The 26497-nt window shown below is 43.6% G+C and overlaps 1 protein-coding gene across 6 annotated transcripts in view; it reads left to right on the top strand.

Moving 5' to 3' along the window:
* RALGPS1 (Ral GEF with PH domain and SH3 binding motif 1) overlaps positions 1-26497 on the top strand; it is a 271882-nt gene that overhangs the window by 120817 nt on the left and 124568 nt on the right. For all 6 annotated transcript variants that reach the window (XM_081281958.1, XM_081281959.1, XM_081281955.1 and 3 more), the window contains 3 exons: positions 1584-1673; positions 4262-4354; positions 18953-19079. In XM_081281958.1, the coding sequence (XP_081138084.1) occupies positions 1584-1673; positions 4262-4354; positions 18953-19079 (310 nt within the window). The remainder of the gene's footprint in view (positions 1-1583; positions 1674-4261; positions 4355-18952; positions 19080-26497) is intronic.

Genomic DNA, 26497 nt, shown 5'->3' with positions numbered 1-26497 from the left:
TCTTATTGTCTAATTTTTTGAGTTCTTTGTATACTCTGGATATTAGAGCTCTATCTGAAGTGTGAGGAGTAAAAATTTGTTCCCAGGATGTAGGCTCCCTATTTACCTCTCTTATTGTTTCTCTTGCTGAGAAAAAACTTTTCAGTTTAAGAAAGTCCCATTTGTTGATTCTTGTTATTAACTCTTGTGCTATGGGTGTCCTATTAAGGAATTTTGAGCCCGACCCCACAATATGTAGATCGGAGCCAACTTTTTCTTCTATCAGACGGAGAGTCTCTGATTTGGTATCTAGCTCCTTGATCCACTTTGAGTTGACTTTTGTGCATGGCGAGAGGAGGGGATTCAGTTTCATTTTGTTGCATATGGATTTCCAGTTTTCCCAACACCATTTGTTGAAGATGCTATCCTTCCTCCATTGCATGTTTTTAGCTCCTTTATCAAATATAAGATAGTTGTAGCTTTGTGGATTAGTCTCTGTGTCCTCTATTCTGTACCATTGGTCCACCCGCCTGTTGTGGTACCAGTACCATGCTGTTTTTATTACTATTGCTCTGTAATATAGTTTGAAATCTGGTATCGCTATACCGCCTGATTCACACTTCCTGCTTAGAATTGTTTTTGCTATTCTGGGTCTTTTATTTTTCCATATGAATTTCATGATTGCTTTATCTATTTCTACAAGAAATGCCATTGTGGCCCACCTTTCTTAGCACTCTGGGTGTTCATGTTTGCATCACACGTTGTGCGATAGTGAAACACCCTGAAACACAAGCCAGAAGGCCAGCCAGTTCCCAGCATTCCTTGGCTGACCCTTTCCTCTGTTTCCTTGAGGTGCTGTGAGTCAGCCCTACACTGATAGATGACTTTCTTGTTCCCACCAGACCCAGGGATTTGGGGCTGTGGCTGGATGTGAGAGGTCAAGCATGAATGAGGTTCTGAACCACAGCTTCTGACATGCCCTTTAGGCACAGGCTGTCTCCAGGAAGCCATAGCTGCAACCTGCACTGCTCAGAATTTGGAAAGACTTTTTGTATCATTTATTCTTGGACAACCTTTCTTAGAAAATTAAGTTTGTGGCAGTTGCACACATTTTCAGTGAATCCTCCTTGTCTTGGGCCTACTTAGTGGATGTACTGTCAGTGCACACAGGCTGACCATGTGTCTGTCTGTCCAACTGTCCTCCCATCATCCACGGTCATCCTGCATCTAGATCCTTCTAAGCAGGTGTCCAGGCCAATTCATTTCTCAGTTCCCTGCAGCACCTGCAGAGACACTGGTATGTCATGGAGGCCAGTACTCCCCTGGGTGTACACAGACACGCCTGCTTCTCCCAGCACTGCTGTATGTGCGGAGAGTGGGTGCTGAGAACATGGGTCCCATCCAGGATCGGGTGCCACAAGGGGCCCTTCACCTCATATGACCCTGGGCCATGCTCTCCCAGCTTCCCAGTCTCATGGATATCTCACAGCAGTAGTGGGCAAGGGTGATGGGTGTCTGGCATTTAACAACTTCTCTGGTTGTGTGTGTGTGTGTGTGTGTGTGTGTGTGTATGTATGTATGTATGTATGTATTTGATTCTACAGGTCAGTTTTTGGGTTGTTCGAGAAATTCTAACAGCACAGACTTTAAAAATAAGGGCAGAAATCCTCAGCCATTTTGTGAAAATAGCCAAGGTAAGCTGTTTTATTATTATTTTCTCCCTCCCCTCTCCTTGTTTTTGTCTCAAAAATGTGCACACAGGCTGACCATGTGTCTGTCTGTCCAACTGTATTTGGGAAGTGCTTTTCTGTGGGCCTGCAGGACAGGGTTGAAATGGTGGGTGGGGACTGTGGCCTGAGTTCCCCAGGTAGGGCCACCTCTGAGATCCACCCTGCTGCCTATGCCCTGGTACCTGCATGTGCATCAGCAGCATGCTTCTCCATCTCATGATGTTGGCAGCCAGCCATTCTCCTTACTGGGCTTGCACTCTTTTCCCAAGGTCCTGTGGTGCCCCCTGGACTCTGTTCATTCTTCCATCGGATTTGGAATTGCTGGGTCTGAATGATTTTAGGTAGCATCAGTGCCGGTGATCTACTCACATCCTGCACAGTTATGTCACTAGTCAGCAGAGTCTGCTCCACCCCATCCTGAACTCAGGCCTGGGCCAGATGACCCTGTGCCCTTCATTTCCACCTCCAGTGCCCCGCTTGGTATAGTCCACCCTGCCTGCTCATCTGGCCCCAACTTCCCCTCTTCTTCCTCCATCTGTTCCAGCCCCAGCTGGGCCATCCTGGTGCTTTCCCAGGCTGCTCTCAGGCCAGGAGTGTCTCCGCACGCCCAGCTCCCTGTCCTGTGCCTGCTGCAGTGGGCTCACCCCTTGCTCTGTGCATGCGTGTGTCCTCTTCCCACCCAGGCCCTCCTGAGCAGGCCGCAAAGCAACTGCATTCAGCTGATTGCATTCAGGGCTCACATTAGTACCACCCAATTTGCAGAGGAAGAAGACTTGGAGAGCAATGTCCATGCCCAGGCCCCACAGAGAGTCAGCAGCAGAGTAGGAATAAAAGCCACATCTCTGCCTTCGGGGGAGCTGCATTGCTGCCCTTCAGGGGAAGGTTAAGTGCATCAGTCTATAAAGATGTTGGGAGCAATGGTCACCAAATGTCCCATTCATTCTCCTGAAGTACTTGGGACTGTCACTGGGTTTAATAATACTTATTGCTGTCAGTCAGTGCTATGATGGGCAGAAGAAAAGATATCTGGCTGTAGTTCTAATCCCTCCTGGGGCTTACAGTTTGGAAATGAGTTTATGGCCCCCATCTAAGGAGTCCCAAATGATCTGTCATTAACCTCCACCCTTTTCCTTACTGTAGATTGTCATACTGGCCCCACATGCTGGGTATGTCCTTGGGCAAGCCCCTTCCCTTCTTTGGGCCTTGGTTTTCTCATCTATAAATTAGAAGAGGTAGGTTAGATAAACTCCCAGATGCCTTTGGCACTGAGAGGAAATTCAGTGATAGGCACGGCAATTCAGATACTAGAATGCAGTTCAGTTCACTCGGGGAATCTGTTCTCACACAGGAAACAACTAGAAATTGTTACAAGATGTGTGAACTGAAGTATTAATCTGTGTGGTCAGACAAAACTTTCCAAGTAAGAATAGAGCTATGAGGCCCAGACACAAGGGCTTTTCGTTTATTTATTCATTTTACCTGTTATGTGCTGGGTGCTGAACTAGGTACAGGGACATGATATCTCAGGGAGCACACTGTTCAGGGTGAGAGAGAGGCAAATAAAAAGCAAGTACAATCTAGAATATGAAGAATACAAAGAGTGTGGGAACACAGATGGAGTTCCCACCACCATAAATTTGGGAATGTGGTCTGGAAAACCATATTAGAGGAAGTGGTATCTGAGCCAGGAATTACCCAAGATGAGGAATGAGCAAAGGGAAGATGCGTCTTCCAGATAGAAAAGACTGAGACCATCTCACACCACCCAGCCAAGGCTGCACCGTCTCATGCAGAGGATTGGGTAACTTGTCGAAGGAAATGCAGAGTGGGAGCTGGGATTGGAACCAGGCCTGCAGGTCCCGTAGAACCTACTCGCTAGCCCAAGCTTCACTGTCTCCCAAGAATGAAAAGTGGAACCTTGTCCTGTGAGCCCGTATCCCTCAGCATAAAACCAAGAACAGAGCCATTACATTTTTCTGCATTTACTCTCTATTCTGTCTCCTTCTGTTGCCCTTCCTGGTAAGGAACTTGTCTGAGTCTGAATTGACTCCAAATGTTCTCACTAATTTGGGGTCTGGTTCAAGGGAGCATGGTGAATAGCCTGCCTTCCCAGCTGAGAGGGATTACGCAGATGGCTAACATCTTCCCTCAGCCATTTCTCATCTGGGCGTTAAGGTAATGGCAGAAGAACCGCTGATACTGTTGGCACGGCCAGGATTTTAGCTTACAGAAGCCTGTTGGGACAGATTCATCTAAAAATAGACCATAAAGAGATTATCAAATCTTATCCTGAGCCACATTTCTGTCCAGCAACCAGACGAGTCAGCTTATGAAATTTTGCAAGCCTTTTAGATGCAGACTCACCTTTTGACAATTTGAGAGCAAAAGCATATGGTTCCTATGAACTTCCTAGAACTATATTTTCTACATGAGATATTTTTAAGTGTAATTGAATTTCATGAATATGACAACATTTGGTAACACTTGGCATGTTCCTGTTCTGTTGTTTATAGCAGCAAAATAATGTATTCCATATCTTTTTTCCCCCCCAGAAACTTCTAGAACTCAACAACCTTCATTCTCTCATGTCTGTGGTGTCAGCATTACAAAGCGCTCCCATCTTCAGGCTGACAAAAACCTGGGCTGTAAGTTAATCTCCCTAAGTCTATCCCTTTGATTTCAGCTGTCGTTTTGTTGGTGAAGATTTGTGTTGCTTAAGCCCCTGGCTTTCTCTGTCCATCTGCACTTTGCCAAGGACAGAGTTATTGTGAATGCATGGAACATCCTCTGGGCATCCTCGTGGCTCAGTGACCCCAGCCCCATTTTGGTCCAAGGGAGTAGTGGTGACCATGCTGATGTGGTTGGGGCTGGCAACCCCTAAAGTGGCTCTTCCTGGGCGCTGTTCTGTGATGGCTGGGTCAGCATGTGACTCTTGCCCTCCACTTGGCCAGTATTTGTCTCTGGCAGACTCCACACTGCCCTTGGGAAGCTCTTTGGACTGATGGTTTGCAGCTGCCCTGGGTCACTGGCCATATAGCTCAGAGTTTCTCGGGAGAAACCTGTGACCCTCATGTAGGAAAAAATAACTTTTTGCTTGCCGTTTTTTTTCATCTCTGAGGCCATGGATAATTTCAGCTCAGAGGTGGAGTCTGATAGTTATATAATTGAGTCTGTAGGAAAGTTTTTCTGCCGTAAAAATACTTTAAAAATATCTCAGTCCTCTTTATTCTCCTTTGCTTGGCACAGCGCCTGACATGGGGAAAGTAATTGCTATTTCCATAGCTCATTAGCATTCACCTCCTGGCCCGCCTGGTCCAGGTCTCTCGCAGCCACAAAGCCCAAGCCTTTCAAGACCTGTTTATGTCCCACAGAACTGATGGAAACTGTATGGAATTGTCAGATGTGCTTCTACAACTCATTTCCGACCTTCCTTCTGCCAATCTATGGGGCTAGGCTCTGTTTCCTACTTGGCTGGTTTAGGGGCCTTTAAAATACTTAAGGATTATGTTGGAGGTGACCAGAAATAAGCCTTGTTTCTTTAAATTTCAGCTTTCCATAGATCTAGTCCTAGCAGAGTAGGGCAAAAAGCATTAGCCTCGAGTCTAAAAACGAGGTCTGTGTTCAGGCACCATTCGAGGCCTGGCTCCTGTGGGCTCTTTTTCCCATCTCTACTTGGGAAACTTGGTTTAGGTTAGTGGTTTTCTGTCAGTGCTTTGTGGAGCCCTAGGGGTCCTCAGAATTGCCATGAGTGCCATCAGGGGCTCAGGGGGAGGAGAAAGGGTGCCAAGCAGGCAGCTCGGGTGCTGTTTCCACTAGAGCCCTGTTTGTGTTTTTTATATATTGGGCTCCTGGATGAATTGCAACTGAGCAATGGCTTTGGAGGTCAAAAGCAAGTTTGGAAGCCACTGTTCTCTGCAGCAGCTGCCAACCCTGTGACTCCAAGTCCATCTGAGCAGTGAGGCTTTTTTTTTTTTTTTTAAAGTTGCTTCAAGATTCTTCTTCAAAGTATGTCATCTTCTACACTTACTGTTATTGTTTCTTGGACTCCTAAGGGCTATGCAAGGACCCAGAGGGCTGAGTTTTGAATCTTCTCATGTGTAGAGTCCCAACTGTCAGCAATACTGTAAATGGGACCCCTACAAACTAGTCAGCGAGGGCAGAGTGAGTGAATCAGCACCAGTGACCAGGGCTGGCTAAAGTCCCTGCACAAAGATGTGACCTACTCAGGGACAGGCAGGACCCATCAATGAAGCTGTGGATCATATTCTCCAAAGGGTGTCTACTGCCAGGACTGTGGGGCAGCATCAGGTCAGAAGGACGCCTAGGGCTGCTCTGTTTAGCCTCACGAGCACTGCTCAGGGTGCCTGTGTCTTCACAGCTGTTGATGGGTCTTTGAGGCAATGAAAATAGACCTCCCATTGTTCCTTCAGAGTCCTAGAATGCAATACCCACCCAGGACCCCCTGAAGCAGGGCCCTTCACCTGGCTCCCCTCCAGGCCTCATGGGCCAGCCACTCTTCCTCACAGATTTGGCAGAATAAAAACACGTGGCAGCCACTGCCCTACATGCTCTAACTTATTTTAACTCCTTTATTCTCAACAGCTACCCGTGGAGACAGGTACAGCTTTATTCTCATTCACAAGGAGGAAATAGAAGCACAGTGAGGTGGAGCAATTTCTTCAGAGCCCCACAACCAAGTGGCAGAGCTGGGATCAAAGCTTTGCAGTCTGGTTCCAGAGTCCTTGCACACAACCACCAAAATCCACTGATCTGAGCAAGCACAATTCCAACCTATCACTCTAAATAAAAGCAGGAATTTTATTTATATATATATATATTTATTTATATATGTTTATAAATATATATATATATATATATATATATATATATATATATATATATATAAACTTTTATTTTATTTACTTATATGTGGTACTGAGAATCGAACCCATGCCTCACACGTGCCGGCAAGTGCCATAGCCTCAGCCCCCAAGAGTAGGAACTTTTTAAATTTTTAAAAAAATATTTATTTTTTAGCTGTAGTTGGACACAATATCTTTATTTTATTTATTTATTTTTATATGATGCTGAGGATCTAACCCAGAGCTTCACACATGCTAGGTGAGTGCTCTACCGCCCAGCCACAATTCCAGCCCTTTAAATTTTTAATTTAAAAAATTTTCTCCTCTGTCAGAAATCCTGTATTAGGAACTTTGGAGATGAGTAGACTGTCAGCACTCCCCAGGCCATCAGGCTTCTGTCTTTGCTGTGGCTGCTGCTTGCTGGTATCTGGCCACTGCATTGCAGCAGAAAGGGAAGTCAGAAGAGGGCTTGTGGGGTCAGGGGGGACATGCAGCTGGAGAGCTGCAGGCAGACCTTGAAGGCTTCCTTATCAAGGGCTTTTTTGGTTTATCAAGTTACTCCTTGGTTTATCCAAGCTATGGCTTCTGTTGCTGTTTACTCCTTACTCCCCTGGGATTGACTGTTGATGCTGTCACCTCTGGATTTAGCTGGCAGAACCAGGGAGATGCCTGGGATCTGAGGTCACCTTCACCAAGGAACAGGGAAGTCAGGACAACACATCCTGACTTTTTCTGAGAAATCTTCCCATTGTTTCCCAAGGACAGGGAGCTGGGCTGCTTCCCTAGTTACAGAGGCCGCTTAACCAGGGCAGAAGGTGGGAGAATGCAGCATTCTAGGAAATAAGAGTGGTAACTGGAAAGCCTGGGGTCAGGGAGAGGGGAGAGGCAAGGCAGACTGTATAGATTACAGCCTGAGGGTTTTTATGTCATTCACTGTAGCCTTTTTTTAGGTTGACTCCCCTCTTCCATCCACCTGTCCTGTTAATCCAGGGATAGCATTTGACACAGAACATTTGGGAAACAAGAGACCAAACTCATCTTACCACTCTCAAATTGTCCCCAGCCCAGTGAAGTGGACAGCTCCCTGGTCTGTATTCTGGTGTACTGCCACGTGGCAGCATCCAGGTGGAGCATGTGTCTGTCTGCTCCATGGTTCTGTCTAAAGCCTGCCTCCTCCCTTGACTGCAGTCTTCTGTGATGATGTCTGATTTTTCTCTGTATTTCTGCCTGCCTACATGTGTTGTTTTAACTGTATGTCCCCCCACCTTCTCCAAAGAGCTGTTTCCTTTCTTACCTTGTCCCTTGAACTGGGACTGGTAAGACCTCAGGGGCCTGCAGATCAGGGAGGAGCAGGAAGCTCTGGAGGGATGAGCTATAACAACCCAAAAGCCAGTGCTTTTATAGTCCTCATTTTACCAAGGAGGAAAACGAGTTCCCAGAGATGGAGTGATCTGTCTATGATCCCAGAGCTAATGAATGCCAACGCTATGGGATATAGCCCTGCTAGACCCCACAGCCTGCATGTCCCCTGTGGGGGTGGCTTGTGATGGTGGGAAGTGTAAGGCAGTCAGGTTGGGCACTGGTAGGGATAAGCAGTCCCACACACTGCTTGGGAAGTAGCACTGGAGAAAAGAGCCTGGCACCTTGAGCTTTCTTAGCTGTCCCTGGGAGTTGCATTGAAATCCTAAGCATCTGGGGGACCTGGATGGAAGGTGGTTACAGGTGTGAGAGTTGGCCTGGCACTTTGCTGCTTCTTGAATGGCCTCTAGTGAGGAGTCAGTTGGTCATCATCTAAGACAAGGCAGCCTATTGGCCTGTGCATGGCTGGCCTCTGAGTGCCAACAGCTGGGCGAGCTAGACAGGACAGAGACTGACACTGAGCATAGATCTGTAAGCAATAGGACCTAATAAATGCATGACGGATATACAAACAGGAAGGGAGTCATAGCTAGCCTGGAAAAATGCAGGCAGGGAATGGTATATCCAAGCACTGGGGCTGCTTTGGAATATTGGCCGCCTCAAAGCCATGAAGTCTAAGCAAGAAGTTGCATCAGCCAGTTCTGATTTCCTGAGTACACATCACCTTGTGGCTGTTATTCATTCTGCAAATTAAATATTTATCAAATGCTGCCTCCATGCCAGGCCCTGAGCCTATGGCCAAGGCCTTACCCTCATGGGCTTTTACATAATTCAGGGAGAATAAACACATGTCTAGTCCAGCTGGCACAAGAAGTGATCAATAGGTGTTGGTTGAATCTGTGAAGGTAGCGAACAAGGAACGATGAAACAGGAATAAAAGCAATGCAGAGACTAAATGGGGAGGGGGTGTAGCTCAGTGGTTGGGCCCTTGCCTAACATGCATGGGGCCCTGGGTTCCATCCCCAGCACTGGAGGAGAAAAAAAGGTAAGTGTTGGTATGAGACTAAACAGGATGGCATGATGGAGAAGGACTAGATGTCAGCTTTAGCATGGGCATTCAGGGGAGGCCTCTCTGAGGTGAGATCCCATACCTCAAGGCCCGAAGGGCAAAAAGGAAGCAACCATAACAGGATGAGGGAGTGAGCCTTCCAGGCAGAGGGGCAGCCGGTGCAGAGGCCCACCATGGGAATGAGCTTGGAGTGATGGAGGAACCTGCAGGCCAGTGTTCCTGGGTCTCACTGTGCCAGGAGGAGGCTGACGTGTGGGGCTGGTAGCCCTGGAGGAGTCAGATTCTGTTTCAAGGGCACCAAGGGCTTTAAGCACACAGACATGAGCTAGTTTTACAGTGGCTCTAGGTTTTTGTTTTTAATCACTGTTGCTACTTCGTGGAAGATAGATTGGGAGATAGGGGACTAGGAGTGAAAACCAGAGGCCTTGTCTGGAGGTAAGGGCTTAGTCCAGGAACCAGGTAACCTTGACCGGGACAGGAGCAGTAGTAGGTGCAGAGAGAAATAGACTGGTACAGGATGCGTTCTAAGGAGAAGGTTCCAGGAGGTGCCATGGTGGAGACATTGAGATGAGGAGACGAAAGGAAGGAGGGGCAGTTCCTATACCTGGATGAGCAGCTGGCCAGTGACCACTTATTTCTGAGTGACCACTGGGCAGAGAATTCCTGGCATGTGGGAAGTCTTAGCCACGTGTTTCATGGGCCACACACACTGTGCACACATGTAAACACCTGCTTTGGCTGCTTGTGCTTGTGTGCAGAGTGATTCACTGTTTCCTACTGAGTTGCCCCAGAGAGTTCAACTCATTTGCAGCAGCAAAGTGAAAATTGAAAAAAAAGTCCTTGACATGGAAGAAATCAGCACTGATGGTCAAGAGGCCTGGTCTTGGGTGGTGGCCTAGGAGGGGAACATCTTGGGAGCAAGGCTCACTCTCAGCATCCTGGAGCACTACAGGTCAGAGGGTAGTTCCTTCCACCAATAGAATGCAGGGCACATGAAATTATCCTGGGCAGGCATTCACACTTTTTTGGATCTCAGCATCTTTCATTCAGGAGGTGCCTCTGCTCCCTGTGTGGGTGGCAGCACCTGGCAGCTGCTCTCTGACACAGCTGAAGTGGGAAGACTGAGTCATGGGCATCTCTGAGCATTGACCCAGGGTGCGGGCAGAGCCAGGTGTGGAGATGAGGAGACAGCAGGCAGAGGAAGCCATTGTTAGCAGCCTGCAGGTATTCCTCAGGACCTCCCTGGGGACTGCTTCTCAGAGGTTCCGCATCATTACTCTGCTGACGATTGACTCTCATCTGCCTTGACATTGCCACAGGGCTGGACAGTGGTCTTTTCCTTCTTCCTGGGAAGTCCCTCTGCCTCAGCTTAATTGTCTTCTGCTGTTCTGATAGCTGCTCCTCCTGTGCTCATGGATGTGAAAGTTCAGCAAGGCCCTGACCTCAGTCTCCCTTCCCCACTCCATTTCCCTTCCCATGGTGAGCTCACCATTGTGGGGATAGATGGCAGTCTATGCTGGGTTCACAAAATCTGACTATTCCAATAACTTAAGAAAACAACAAAGAAAGCTCACAAACACAGAGAAGTACCTTTTCAATAATCCGTGACTGCTCTCTAACATTCAGGATCTGTGGAAAGAGAGAGCGCCGCTGGAATTCTTTATTCTTATATAGGGGACATACAAGGGGAGGTTCCATGAAACATTCTATCCCAAAAAGGGCAAAGGGGTAGGATTACAAGAGAACAGGTGAATGTAACTCAACCCCTGTGGGTGATGTCTACACCTGGAGCCACGCCTCATTATCCAAGCTGGGGTAGCAGCCAAGTGACTATGACCTGGCACTGCTGTGCCAGACTGAAGGCAATAATTGGTCAGAACCCTGTACATCAGGACTTAAAGGTGTCTGCATCCAGGGCAGCTCCCGACAGGGAGCTTCAGATGCCACCTGTCTGCCCTCATGGTGGCTGGCTCTGTGGTCCTAGCTCCAGCCTCTCTCCTGAGCCCAAGATCCACACTCCAGCTCCTGCTCCCCCACACCCTCTGCTTGCATGTTTCTTTGACACCTCACACTTGGCATGTCTGAAATCGAACTCTGGCTTCCGGGAACATGATAGAGTGCCAGAACACACTCTTCTCAGACTATATTTTGAACTTTCAGGCAATACGGTAGACAGAGCTGATAAGGAACAAGCCCTTCATTCCCTATCTTGTGTCCCAGCACATGGACACTATAAACACTGAAAAAAATATAACCAAGTTTAAAAACCAACAAGCAAAGCTACAGTAAAAGCCATTAAAAACCAACAAGCAAAGCTACAGTAAAAGCTAAGAAAGAAAAGTCACCATGTGCTAAAAATAAAGAATGCTCTCAGAGTTGGAACAGTGAGCAGAGCTAAGAGGAACCACTGTGGACAGGCCTTTGCAGCTAGGGCCTGGGATTTAATGCCTACTCAATGGGGAGAGTTGGTTTCAGGCCCCTCACATACAGTAGGGTTGAAATGAAGCTGCCCACAGCAATCAGAGAACCTTCAGATGCCACCCATTAGACACGAGGTACAGCCCAGGGGAGTGCTAAGGAGAATCAGTGGGAAGAGTGACTTAGGAGAAATTGTCACCCCAGCTTGTACCTCATGAGGCTGTGGGGTCTGAACACACAGGATCTGCACTGGTGTAGCCATGAGGAAGCAAAGAAGGGCCTAGAATTTGAGCATGTGAGCTCTTACATCAGACGCCTGGGTCCAGCCCTGGTCCTGCCTCTTATGATATATAAAAAACCATTTGGAACCATGCCTGGTACATAGAAAGGGCGAGATGAGTATTAGCTGATGTTATTATTGCTCCTATAATTTTCAGCTCTTCTTGACTTTTCTCAAATGGACTGTGAGACAGGCCCTTTTATCTGTGACCTGAACTATCATCTTCAGCTCTGGGCCGTTTGTTTCTGGTCTTACTCTCTAATTCACCCTCACAACTCTATTTGAGTGATCACCCTTAAAGAGCACTGGAGCTTTCACATCATGGTTAAAGAGAGGTGTTAGTGTTCTCCTCTCCTGCCCTGCTACTCCCATCTTGCTAATCAGAGGTGCCCCATGCCTCCTGATCCCCCATAGCAGGGTGCTCTAGTACGACCACCTGACACCAATCTCTCTCTTCAGTCTTCCATTTCAGATTTCATTTTCCCACCTCCAGCATTTTGATGATGATTTTATTAGCCAGTTTTTAACCATATAATTTGTACTGTAACCCCATATTTTAGTGAGCAAAGGGAAGATATTGAATTTGAACAGGAGACCGTTGGTTATGTCCTGATGGGTGATCTGTGCATGTGGCACTTGGTGAAAGTTCATGAGTACTGAGTGTCTTACTGAGCTCCAAGCATAAGAGAGGCATTTTGGGAAAGGCAGAAAATGCCAAAAAGGTTTCATACCTACTTCACACCTACTTCCTGATCCTAAAAAACAAACCATAAACCTTTCAGTTGTGGCCAACTGAGCATCTGCTCCCACCAGCAACAGCATTCAGAGCCCCCAGTCATGTGCGCAAGAGTTGGCCAGAGGAATTTCCTGTTAAAACATGGCCACAATCAACTCATTCTTCCCCTTTGATTAGTATTCACTGTTCATGCTTCTCAGCTTGTGATTGGCATGCTGTTTGCAAGTTGAGCTGAAGTATCTGGAAAAGTAGAATAAGCAGTCAACATAGTGGTCACATGACTGGGCACTACATGGCTGGGTCAATGCCAGATTTTGCCAAAAGGCAAGTTTCCATCCCTCCCCTACCTTTCCATTCTCATGCACAGCAACATAGCAACACAGCAACACTCGGCTACATTTTAGTCAAACTGCTGTTTCCCTTCCTGCATGGAGGGCTCTTACCCCCAGGGTTCTTCTCCGGCCTTCTCTAGCCTCTAGCCCTTCTTCAGTCCTATTCATGCTTATCAAAATCCTTCAAGACTCATTTTCAGCACTCCCTCTTCCTAGAGTCCCCTTTTCCCATGACAGAGTTAGTTCCCAATCTCTAGAGCCCTCTGCTAGTGTTCTGGCCCTTCCTTGCCTTAGCTTGCCCTTTTCATCATCCAGCCAGATTGAACAAATGTAATGCAGATTTGGTGCCCAACTCTCCACCCACCAGCTCTAGACCCCCAATGGGACCTTGACAAATATATACTAGGGGATCAGTCTCACCCTCCCAGCTGTACTCTCAGGTCTTATTGGAATATCTCCTGGGATTGCTATGTGGAATTTTTAACAATTAACAAAAATTATTGGGAATATATGATGAAAATTGTCCCATGAGATTATACATTATGTATGTGGGTATATGTGTATGTAATTGGTACATGTGTATATCAGTGTACATCTGTTCAAGGATAAGTTTTTAAAAGGTAAAATCATGATTCATACAATACAAAATGAATATCTGTCAAAGATTTTATTTATGTTATTAGTTAGAGAATTAGTAAGATATTTGCAAATATATCAAAAGAGAACCCAGACTATCATACTTTTATATTCAAGTAAGAAATGCTACAATAATGGGTTGGGGCTGTAGCTCAGTAGTACATCACTTGCCTCGCATGTGTGAGGCACTGGGTTTGATCCTCAACACCCCCCAAAAATAAATAAAGATACTGTATGTTCATCTACAACTAAAAAAAAAAATTAAAAACAAGAACTGCTACAATAATTTTAAAAATGGAACCATTTACATTATTGTATTTTATGCAAGTTAATATATGTCTATACAGGGTTTAAAATTGTCTAGGCAAAGACAAATATAAGCAGCCAGGATAACACCAAATTCTAAAGTTATAATTTTCTCTTATGTATAATAGTCTACTGTTGCATCTGATAGTTTAATCAGATATGGGACTTTGTAGCTTTTTATTTTTGCTTTTTTGTGGGGAATACCAGGGATCGAACTCACCCCAGCCCTATTTTGTATTTTATTTAGAGACAGGGTTTCACAGAGTTGCTTAGTGCCTCACTTTTGCTGAGGCTGGCTTTGAACTCATGAGCTGCTGAGATTACAGGCATGTGCCATCATGCCCAGTTTGTACCTTTTTTTTTTCTTCCCTAAAATTCCTTTATTTGAAGAGGTTTTTTTTAAAAAAAGGTCTTTAAAAAATGTTCCAGTTTCATCCCCTGTAGATTCCATACTTAGTCTGCTGAGTCCATCGGTCCATAGATTATCGACAGCACTAAAAATTCTTTCCATCCTCACAGTAGACGCTGGAATTAAAAAAGAATTCTGAGCCCATTTTAACATATTTGGGGCAATAGGCTCTTTGCTGAAAAATATTTCTGTGTGTCAAGAAATGTTATTCTCTCAAGGCAAAGGAACAAGATACTGTGTTCTCATAAAGCAAATTTGGAGGAACATCTTCCCCTTCTATGGACAACTTCCAGATTTGAGCTACTTTACCAGAAAGGGCTGTGGGGTGTGTTTCCTGAATAGTCAGATGACAAGCACCACACACAACGAGCGTGTTTCTAAAAGCAAGTATTTCACCAAGATTTGTGATCTTCTGGCTTTTGACCTTGTGGTTTATGAGTCCCATTTATCCCTTGGAATGCCTACTTGGAACCATGAAAATGATTTACAATCCATATGCAGGGGCTTCATTTTTACCCTGTAATTTTTACTTCATATATATAGTTAGAGCCCCTTTTCAGTCCTCATGTATGTTTTTGCTTTCTGCCTTTTTTGTAGATGTGTTACCTGTTTCATTAATATTTGATGAAATAAGCTCTTAGGTTTTAGGTATCATTTCTCTAGGTTCAATGTTTAGCTTTGACAAATGTATACTAGGGGATCAGTTTTCTGATTTTCTCAATCTGATTCTCCTATCTTCCTCCTCTTTTCCTAGGCTCTTGAGCTGAACGTTTAGTTCATCTTACTTGCTTAATTATAAAAGAGTTTAAAACTCAGAAATTTTCCTCTTGATACAATTTTGGCCTTATCACATAGCTCCACATAGTGTTTTCATTGTAGTTTCTAAATAGTCCATAATCTTGGCTCTTATTACCTCTTTTACCTAAGAAATTTCCAAGAACTAGACTTCTAAGTTATCATTATTATCTTCCTCATTGATTTTTTCATTCAAAAAATATTTTAGCAGTGCTTCCTCCTTATCAGGAGCCACACCAAATGCAGAGGATAGTGGAGCAAGTGTAACCAGCACACTCACTGGCCTCATGGGACTTGTCACTTGCTGAGGAAATCATAAATGTAACCACACAATTAATTAAAACTGCAATAAACATGGACAAAGATCTCAGGGTGTCCAAGACTCCTAACTCTACTAGGAGGAAAGTTGCCTATTACATCCAGTGAACTTTTTCTTCATTTTACTTCCCTGCCTCTCTTCCTGAACATGAATGGTTTTAGTATCCGTTTGACTCTAGGCAAGCAAGTAATTTATTTTCTTGTATGTAGTTCTGATGGTTCTTTCCTGAGGCTTCCCATAAACTCTAAAATGTAAAGGACTCTCAATTCATATGAGGTTGTAGTTTGTGGTTCTACTTGCAATAAAAGTTTAAAACACGTGTAAGTAAATGCTGTTTTCTTCTGAATCAACAAATCCTGTATTTAAGAAAAACCTAAATCTTAAGCGAGTTTTTATCAACATAATATACATGCATTAATTTTAAACATCAGTACTGAAAGGCTCAGTGAAACAGCCAGCCAGCCCCCTCCCTGCTCTCTGCACACCCGCTCGGCTCCCCGGAGGCAGCCACTTCCAGTTATTTAGCGGTTTCTTCTGGTAGTTTGTGCCACAAAAATGTACATCCTTCCCATGTGCATTTGCTACAAATTCTTGAGCCATGCGCTCTGGACAGTATCTGGTGACTTCTTCATAGGATTTATAGATGCTGGTTTAGTTCTCCAAACCACCTTCCTTCATTCTTTAAAAACAATCTCCATCATTGTGGTTAAAACTCTAGTTAACTCATTTTGTTAAAGGAATATTCAGTGTCTTAATGATTAGGAATGAGTGAGTATGTTTCACTGTGTACTCAAGTAATAAATTATGAATAACATGTCCTTTCTTAAATATTTTCATTTCCCTGGATATTCTAATTTCCTTTTAAAAAATCATCTTACCATATCTCCCATCTACTTACTAAAGATATACACAAACACGCAATCTTAAAAATATTTTACTTATTTTTATTTTATTTGTTATTTATCTTCCCCTCCCCCCACATGTGCTCTCATATCAGGTTTTCCAGAGAAAACCTGAGGGTGTCTTCTCCAGGGCTGCTGCAATGGGGACCAGTTGCTCCTAAGGCCTGCTGCTCATCCAGCATCCCAGAACCTCTTCACCACTCTTGGACTGAGTCCTGTGTCTCCTGTATCCCATGTCTTCCTTTTCCTGGTTTACGCCTTCATCTCACTAGAGGACATTCTTGGGCAGCTTTCATACACTTCATGGCAAATACTCAAGTCTGAGTTTTTTGGTGGGTATTCTAGCAACCTATATAGTGCTCCTTGAGAAATCATTGCTGCCCTGAATCTCATTGGTAGGCACTGACTGGAGCAGATAAGTGAGGCTAACCAGATCTAGGCCTTCTGAATGCATCTGTGGGATGATGGGAGGAGGACACACAGAAGACAGGCCTGCTTCCTCTGAGGTGCTATGGGTATGGGTACTGGGGAGGCTGGTAGGTAGCTGAATATGACAGTCATCCAGCTGGGACCAGAGAACCAGCGGTGTGGATGCTGGAAGCCTGTGTATCTCACCTGCATTTGTGTGAGCACAGAATCAGGGTTTGTCTGACTATGGATGAATACGGATGATGCCAAATAAGTCAGTGGGGTTCTAGATTCCATTAATAAAATAAATAAATAAGTAAAAGACCTCCTGAACAAGGGAGGTGAGAGGCCTCCTGAACTTCACCGGGAGCAGTTCACACTAGGTTTGTGGTTTTGCTTTGGATATATGTTGTTCATTTGGCAAACTTTTTATCCAGATTGTTCATGTTAAATGCTGCCTCCTTTCACAGTTCTCTTTGACACTTCCCTTGCCCAAATTCATTTATTATTTGCTGAGTCTTTAGTCTCTATTTACTCACTTCCATGTTGTTGTTGTTGTTGTTTAAAATGTCTCACTTCTCTGTTGAGTCAAGTTTCCTAACAATTCTTGGACAAGCCACTTAATCCTTGTGATAATGAACCTGAACCAGAAGCGATTGTCTTGGCTCCCTCTTTGTCTCTGAGCTGTGTAAAGCTCAGATGAGTTGTATATTATATGCTTTAGAAACAGCAAATGGGGTGGTGTTATTTCCTGTCCATTTTTTTTTTTTTTTTTTAAAGAGAGAGTGAGAGAGTGAGAGAGGAGAGAGAGAGAGAGAGAATTTTTAATATTTTATTTTTTAGTTCTCGGCGGACACAACATCTTTGTTGGTATGTGGTGCTGAGGATCGAACCCGGGCCGCACGCATGCCAGGCGAGCGCGCTACCGCTTGAGCCACATCCCCAGCCCTCCTGTCCATTTTTTACTATAATAAATAACAGCCTAAAATTAACAAGCCAGTTAGGCAGCCGTTTTTCCTAGCATCTGTGCCGTGTCCCCACCCTGATGTGTCCTGAATTTCTCAGTGGGAGGAAAAAAGCTTGCTTCTCAATCTCTAATTTCTTTAGTACTTGAAAGGCAGCTTATTCTGCCTTTCCTCTGTGAAGTCCATAGGCTTTCTGCATCATGTGCAGTGGGCTATCCCATGGCTACACTCTCTGTGGCTCCAGCTGCTGAGGATGGAGGAATTGGGCAGGGCCTGCTCAGAACAGCCTTGGGCTCCCTGATGCACCAGTCCTAGCCTAGGAGCTGCACTGCTTCCCCTGGTGCTGGGCAGTCACAGTTCTACTTCTCTCTGCTGCATTGTGAGGCTTTTGAACACTGGCCTACTTCAGTCTGATGGTCATGGTGGGTGTATTGGTTCAGGTCGTTGTACCAAGTTTGGCCAAGGATGCACCAAGCCTGGGGTCTGCTTCATTTACACTCCTGTGTTTATCAATTGACCTCCAATTCCAGAAGCTCTGGGTCCTGGCAGATAGACTTGAGGGATCTCCCAGGATCAGCTATGCTTTGCCAAAGCCAGCCCTCCCTAAGTAGCCCTGCCCCAGCACTAGACTCTCAGCATAGGCTGCTTTCCTCAAAGCCTTTGTATTTGAAGAGGCTTGTTGCCATTTCCTGGCACTGGCCCTTGACTTGGGCCACTCAGGAACCACAACGGGAGACCTTAGCACCAAATCTTGAATACCAGGAGTTTATGTCTCTACTCCTTTCCAAAAAGCACTAGCTTTACAGAGCAGAGGTCTTAGTCACCAAGGAGATTGCTTCCCTAATCTTTGGCTGTGGGTAACTGCTCATCTTGTGTTGCATAATGAGGTCACCCCTTAGATGACTGCTTATAGAAAAGAAGTTTGTCTTCTTTTGATCAAATCACCATGCCCAGTGTAAATATGACAGAGGCAGATGCTGGGGACTGTGGAGGAGACAGCCTGAGTTGGAGCACTGCCCTGGCTGTGTTCTTGTGGCTTGTGCATGGAATCATGTGCAAGTTCAGTTCATGGGGCTTTGTGCTGTTTGAGATGTGGAGGGAGAGTACATAGCTGTGAAATAACTCTTCTGGTAAACTTGAGCAGTTTGCTTCACTCTCTGAGCCCCTTTCTGGTGCAGGGTCTATCATGTAGAGCAGTGGACTAGGTGGATTTAGAAGGTATCTTTCAAGTGTGAGATTCTGGGAAGACAGGAAGACTGTGGCTGTGAGAGTTTCTACCTCTGTGTGAAATGTCATTTTAATCTTTAGCTGTGCCCAGGTTTGGCACCTGACAGCCATACTCTTTAGGATGTGTCCTTTTTGTTCTTTGTGACAGCTGTCCTCTCCCTTCAGTTTCTTCTGGCTTCTTTTCTCTCTCTCATCCTCTATAATTTCTTCTCATTTCCAGCTTTTGAATCGAAAAGACAAGACTACCTTTGAGAAATTGGACTATCTGATGTCTAAAGAAGATAATTACAAGCGGACACGGGAATATATCCGAAGCCTAAAGATGGTGCCCAGTATTCCCTATCTAGGTAGGAGTCTGAATTGGCTTATTATTATTTTTTTAAGAAACATGCTCAGTGCCAAATAAGATATTTTTATAGTTTCTAGTTGAAAAATTTCCAGGAAATAGCAGGGAGCATGGATAAAGAGGCAATTGGTTGGCTCCTTGGGTTGGAACAGGCTGTTGATACTTCCAGGGATGGGAACCTTGATGAGGGGAGAAAAGAGGGAATTTCTGCTTTTTATATGTGTGATCTTTGAACCCCAGGCTCCTAGGCTGCAGCCCAGACATCTATAGTGATGGTAGTAGAACTCTTACTGGTTCATCTACGTTGCTCCCAGACTTGAGAGCAAACCCTCTGTTCCGGTTCTCTGTTCTTAATTCTCTATTTCTTAAGAGTTGTACAAACAAATTTATAGCAACAATTATTTATTTTTCTGGTTAGAAAATAATACGTGTTTACTATAAGGAATTAGGAAGAGAAGAAAGTTAATATTCTTTAACTCACCTAGAGAGACTTTGCTCCTTTTCTAATCATTCCTTTGGGCATTTACAAAATCAGTAGGGTTATTATCTACATTTCAATACTTTGGCTTAGCCTCATCAGATGGATTTGTCAAACTTGAATATACTGCTGGTATTAACCATGTAAGTTATTTCTACATTTTCCATGAATACCTTATTGCAAAAACTTGCTATATATAGTTATGATTATTACTTTGTGATAAATTCCCAGAAGTGTGATTACTAGGTCAAAACTTATGCAAAAATTTATGCCTTTGGGGGCTGGGGCTATAGTTCAGCGGTATAGTGCTTGCTTAGCGCTTATGAGGCCCTGGGTTTGATCCTCAGCACCACATACAAATGAATAAATAGAATACAGGTATTTAAAAAAAGGCATGCCTTTTCAAAATGCTCTCCAGACAGCTTGTATCAGTTTAAACTTTTTTTTTTTTTTTTTTGAACTGGGGATTAAACTCAGGGGCACGCAACCACTGAACCACATCCCCAATCCTATTTTGTATTTTGTTTAGAGCCAGAGTCTCACTGAGTTGCTCAGTACCTTATTGTTGCTGAGGCTGGCTTTGAACTCCTGATCCTCCTGCCTCATCCTCCCTAGCTACTGGGATTATAGGCGTGCGCCACCACGCCCAGCTACACTTTTATTAGAAGAGGGTGAAATTGCTTTTCTCCCACATGTACAAATACTGTATGCTTTCTTTTAGTTATAAATGGACACAATGTCTTTACTTTATTTACTTATTTTTATGAGGTGCTAAGGATTGAACCTAGTGCCTTACACATGCTAGGCAAGCACTCTACCACTGAGCCACAACCTTAGCCTCTCCTTCCTTTTTTTTTTTTTTTTTTTTTAATCTTTGCCAATTTGATAGGCAAAAAAAAAAATGCTTCTGCTAGTTTGGGCTTCAGTTTTGTGCTAATTTTTTAATTTTTTTGGTTTTATGATGTAAAATAGTTTTTAATAATAAGGAAAAACTAAGATTTCATAGAAGTGACTCCTAATATTTGTAGGGATCTAGTACAATTTTTCTTTAATCTTTGGCATGATATATCTCTTCCATAAGCATTTTTTATTTACATTTTCTAATTCTTTTAAATCCAACTTGGAAATTTTGTTTTTTAATAAGAGATTGTCTATTTGATTCCAGCTTTCAAAATTATTAGCATAGGGTTTTTACCCATTTAATTATTTTACCATAATGCACTATATAGTATATTTTTTATAAATTTGAACTTCTTGGCATTTTATATGATTTTATATATATATATGTGTGTGTGTGTGTTCCTAATAGTTTAGATTTTTGTTTTCTCTTTCTTTTTAAAAATTTGTCTTGCCAAAGGTTTATCCATTGTTCTTTCCAAAGAATTAGATTTTGGATGTGTTTATCAGTCACACTGCCTTTCTGCTTTTTAGTTTACCATATTTTTTTCTATGAAGTGTTTTTTCTCTCCACATTTTAGCACCTTTGAAATTAGGATGTACCTTTCAATTAATGATAAAGCATTTTAACATTGTCTAATTGGCAGCAATTTTTTGAGTGATACATAAAAAAGAATCACACATAATTCTTGAGTAATGGAAACAGTTAAGGTTATAAATTATCCTCCAAGTGCTGTTTTTGCTACATAGTACATGTTTTGATACAAATGTTCTATAATTGTAGTTTAAATTTATGTTCTAGTATTACTTGGTGATTTTTAAAAATTTTCAAGGGCTTGTATTTTTCCCTAATAGACTTATTAAAATATAATTAATATATAATCCATTTAAAGAGTGCAATTTAGCAGTTTTTAGTATATCCACAGAGTTGTACAACCATTACCACCACCAGTTTTGAAGCATTTTTATGAACCCCAAAAGAAATTTTTTATCATTGTAGACACTGATTTTCCCTCTCTCTAGCCACACCCCCAAACTTAGCCCTAAGTTACCACTAATCTACTTTCTGTCTTCATAGATTTTCCTGTTATAAAAATTTTATATAAACTATATCATAGAAATTATCTGAAATAAATGAATTTCTTTTCTTATCATCATGTTTTAAAAATTCATCCATGTTGGAGTATGAAGTATGATCAGTACTTCATTCCTTCTTATTGCCAAATAATATTACATTGTATAGATACACTACATTTTGTTTACTCATTCATTCAATTCATTGCGAGTTGTTTTAACTTTTGGGGTATTATGATAACATTTCTTTGAATGACTGGGTTTTTTAAAAAATTGGTCTTTCATCTTTTTAGAATATGACCTATGTGATTTCTAGGTTTTTAAAAAATTTTTGAGATTTTTCTTGTGGGTTAATACATGATCAGTATTCATGGGTTCTGGGAAAGAAGGTATAATCTTTCAAAATTCTCTTAAGTTGCCTTATAATATTCAAATTATAAATTTTTGAAAAGTTGGTCTATCAAGAACAGAAATATAAGTTAGAGTCCCCTTGTGTTTCTAGTAGTTTCTGCCATATATGTTTATTATATAAACATTTATAATAGTTGTAAGTTCATTGCAAAGTGTCCTATACAAAATAATCTTGGTTCCATTTTTTTACTTGCTTTTGCTTCTTTGATATTAGTTGGGTCACACTTAATTTATATCTTATTTTTATTGCATTTATGTTATAAATCTTTGTCTATATTTTAGATTTTAATTTTAAGCTGCCCTGTTCTAGATGTGATCAAATAACATTTAGTTGGACCCAATATGAGAGACCTTGTTTATTGGTAGGGCCATGTAAGTCTTTCACATTTGTTTAGTCTTATGTCATGTAATTGAAATGAATTTCATTTTGTGTTTCCTTCCTCTTTTCACGTTTTCTCACTCTCTTGTTGTACCCTTCTCCCAGTTTGCAGTAAACTGTAGTTGTCTTTCTACTTGATGGCTGGCAAATCCCCTCTTGGGTTCACAATGGAGGGCATGTTAATGTGCATAGTTCCAAGTCCATTTCCACTTTGCCCGAGGCTCTCAGTTGAGGGATGGGATTGATGGAACAAGGGTGAGGGCAGCCTAGTACCATGTGTGGCACAACTAGTGGATGAAGTCCAGCATGGTTAGGATGGCCTCTGTAACAGGGGTGATCAGGAGATCTGCTGTTTATTGCCTACCTTTCTGTGTGCATCACCTCCCTGAATGCTCACAATAGCCCAGGCCTAGGGTCACATTACTGGAAAGTTCAAAGCCAGGAAGGGGCCTAGCAGTGCTGGCTATGAGCCTGGGCACTCGACACTGCCCTTTCCCGACTTCTCACCTCCACTGTTCAGGTCAGTATTTTCCTACCCCTCCCTTGCAGTTGTCACCTACATGTCCTCTGTCATATGTGACTATAATGACACTGGCACTATAGGAAATGGATGAATTGCCGCCATTCTTTCTTGTTGTTGCATCACCAGTCAGGCTGTCTTAGGCTTTCAGTGTCATTGGCTAGCCTAAGCTGGCCTTTGGGCCCCTTGCCACTTAGAGCGTCTGGACGAGGCAGCATCCTTGCCCTCCATCACCTCATTTCAGCTGCCTTGTTCCTGGCAGGCGCTTCCTATTGGCTCCTGGAGGCCTCCTTTCTCCTGCACGGCCTTCCTGCTCTGGCATTGATAGTGCAGTGAACTGCCCTGCTCCTGTCCCCGGTCTTGTGATGATCATTCCTCACAGTGCAGCAGAATGACCCTGATATATATAGGTCAGAGGGAGGAACAGGAGGCACCTGGACTCCAGTGGCTTTCTATTCTCAGGACAGCGCATGAGGGTTTACCTTGGGAGCTCCACAATTTGAAAAGTAAACATGAAGAAAGGTCTCATTCTGAGGCTCAGTGGGGCCACTGTCCTGAGGGCAGCTGGGGTCTCCACTTGCTCATCTGAATGCCATGGACAGACCCTGCCCAAACCTAGGTTGTGGTTTCTTTCAATACTGGATTCCTCTTGAAAACCCAACCTTCATGGGGATGGATTTGTTTATCTAAAAAGTGATGGTTACATAATTCCTGGAAAGTACAAAATAGGAAAAAATGTCTGCAACCATTTGTTTTTCCCTGGCAAATCCTCCCTGTAGGTCTTTCCTGGGGAGGGAGGGAGCTGCTCTGGGAGGAGCGTAGGCTCCTCTCTGATGTTTCCAGCTGCTCTGTTGCTTCCCCTGCCTGAGACCTTGCTCCCGCCTCAGTGGCTATTTGCCTCTAATAGCAAATGTGGGTTTTATTTTTGTGATGATTCTCTTAACTCTCTGTGGAAGGTTCTGTGCTAACTGGGTTTCTGTGACTCTTTACTCTTGTGTCATCCACGAGAGATGCCCTCACGTAATATCAGCCACTGTTGCCAATCTGCGTGGGCATGTAGTCCAACCTTTAGTGAACTTTAGAGCCAGTTGGCTGCACTTTGGTGTCCTGGGTTCCTTGTGAAACATAATTTAAAAAACACAGAGGGGAAAATTTATTACATTTAAGAAATAAGACTGTCTTTGAATCATCTAGTTTCTTCCAACTTACTTCAGAGTGTGAAAATAGTATTGGGAGATACAGTCAACATTTTGCAGCTAATTTTGTGTGATAGCAACTCCCATAAACACCCAATTCCGATGAAATGATAACAAAAGCAGACAGAGGTTTGAAGAATGATTACACCACCTATTTCTAAATAGCTGCATTGATTTAGGGGGTGTTTGGTTTTCACTACTTATTACTCCTTCCAGGAAATAACTAAATAAAATTAGGAATGTGATGGATTTGAAATGCTTTAGAGCTGATTTAAAAGTATTGTAGCAGTGTGGAAAATTGTGATCTCTCAAGAAACAAAAAATCAGGCATCATGACAATTTTGAATAATAAGAGAAAACTTAGACATTCTTGGTAAACCTATCCAGACCTCTAATATGTGAAGGAAATTTTGAGATCCTAAGTTATTTCTTCAAATAAACAAACCCTTCATTTTTTTTTAAAGTAAGCCTCTATTTTCAAATATAAATTCTGAAGTTTAAAACAAAGGCAAGTTGTTGGTGAGTGTAAAACACTCTGGGCTAATCAGCCAGACACCTCAAATAGTTTTCAAAAAGAAGAAACAGGAAGGATGTGACTGTACTTTGTGTACAACCAGAGATATGTGCTCTATATGTATAATATGAGTAATGCATCCTGTTGTCATATATTACAAATTAAAATTTAAAAAAAGAAAGAATAGTGAATTCAGGATATTTCATGCTGATAATGCATTTTTGGTCAGACCTGTGGACTCTGAAAGCAGCACGACAAGTCCATCATTGAGATCCTACTGGGTAGAGTTGGGATATTACAGAGGACCTAATCCCATCAAACCACCCGTATTAAACAGCGTTTGCATATTATACAGTAAATTTCCATTTGATTGAAATCATTCATAATTAGGAACTATTTATTCTAGATATAGAACCTTCAAATAATTGGGAACAGATAATAACTGAGCTATTTCACCAGCCTGTTTGTGCCCCGTACTCTAATTATATTTGTACTATATTATAATGAAGTGATCTAATTAAATAATCTATAAACTGACAAAAAATAAAGTGCTACACTGGATGGCAGAAAAAAAAAAAGAAGTGGTGTTTGATCAAAAGAAAGTATATGCTCTGATGCCCCAGAGACCCCCAGAATAACAGGCAGCATGTGGTAGGTCCCACCACAAGGTGGGTGTGCCCTGCCACTGGGGTTCAGCAGGGACTTGTGTGGATCAACCACATGCCACCTCTGCCCTTGCAAAGCTCCCCATCCAGCCTTGAGCACTAGCCATGAGGAAGAAACTGGAAATGAGTTGAACACTCTAAAGGGAATGGCAAAGGAGCAAAGAAAAGGGCACCCTTCCTGGTCTGGGTTACCAGGAAGGGGTTTCTGGAGGGAAGGGGAGCTCTAAAGGTTGTACACCCTGGGTTCAGAGGTGAGGAGCTAAAATCCCCCTCAAAGACAACAACTTGCCCTGAAGTAGGAAAAACATATTAAAAAAACTGTCTGGAGAGCCAAGAATGAGGAGGAGGGGGAGGGGGAGGAGGGTGTCACAAGAAGTGGCCAGAGTGGAAGGGAGGGGCCAGATTGCTGGAGGGCCTGGACACTGGGAGTGGGCAGCTCTGGCTCTGACCTGACCCACCAACCGAGAGCAGTAGGGAACTGTGAAAGAATTTTACATAAGGGTACAGCTGGGCTGGATTTGCGTTTAGCATGCATCGTCTTGGCTGCAGTGCAGAAAGTGGTTTCTAGGAGGGGTGGCTAGAGGAGGGATAGTTAGGGGATCATGGATAGGCCTGTGATGAATCACTGTAGTTCAGAAAAAGTGAAGGCCCAGGGAAAGGCCTTTACAAATAGTTCATTTTAGAGCAAAGCTTTGGAAAGACCTAAGACAGTTTTTGGTGAGCACAGCCCTTATACCTGATGGAGACACTGAGCACGTCCCGGCCCATGGGCTTTGAGGATCACCATGTGCATTGAGCCTTGGACACCCTTAAAGTAGAGGGGAGAGAGCAAGCGCCGGAGGGATGGAGCAGTCAGGCCCAGTCTGCAGAGTTGCTGATGACTGAGACATGCTGTTGCCTCTTTGCTGTGGCAACCACCCCCAGACCAAATCCAACAGCGCCCACATCAGGGTTAGCAATAGTGTCATCTGGCTGGCCCCAAGTGGGCCAGCATTTAGGGTAGTCCTTTCCTTTTTCCAAAACTAAAATACTTCCACGTGCAGGAAATCTGGCCTTTTCTCAGTTCCCCACCCCAAGCGTTTCCAAGGACTCCCAGGAGCACTCATTTGTTCCTCAGCACCTTTTGGTTGTGGCTCCTTGCCTCTGCTCACTGCCTGGCCTCACTCCTCTGACCCCTCCCACTGGTCGGCTCTCCCTTCCAAGCCAGGCTCTCTGGCTGACCTGGTAAAGAGCCAGGTTTCTTCCTCAGCTGGGGCAGCAAGGTGGAGGGCTGGATATGGAGACC

The sequence above is a fragment of the Spermophilus citellus genome (genome assembly GCF_964194105.1).
Source record: "Spermophilus citellus genome assembly, chromosome: 2".
Taxonomy (NCBI): Eukaryota; Metazoa; Chordata; class Mammalia; order Rodentia; family Sciuridae; genus Spermophilus; species Spermophilus citellus.
The sequence above is the reverse complement of the archived record's forward strand: the minus strand, read 5'-3'. Positions and strand labels throughout refer to the sequence as shown.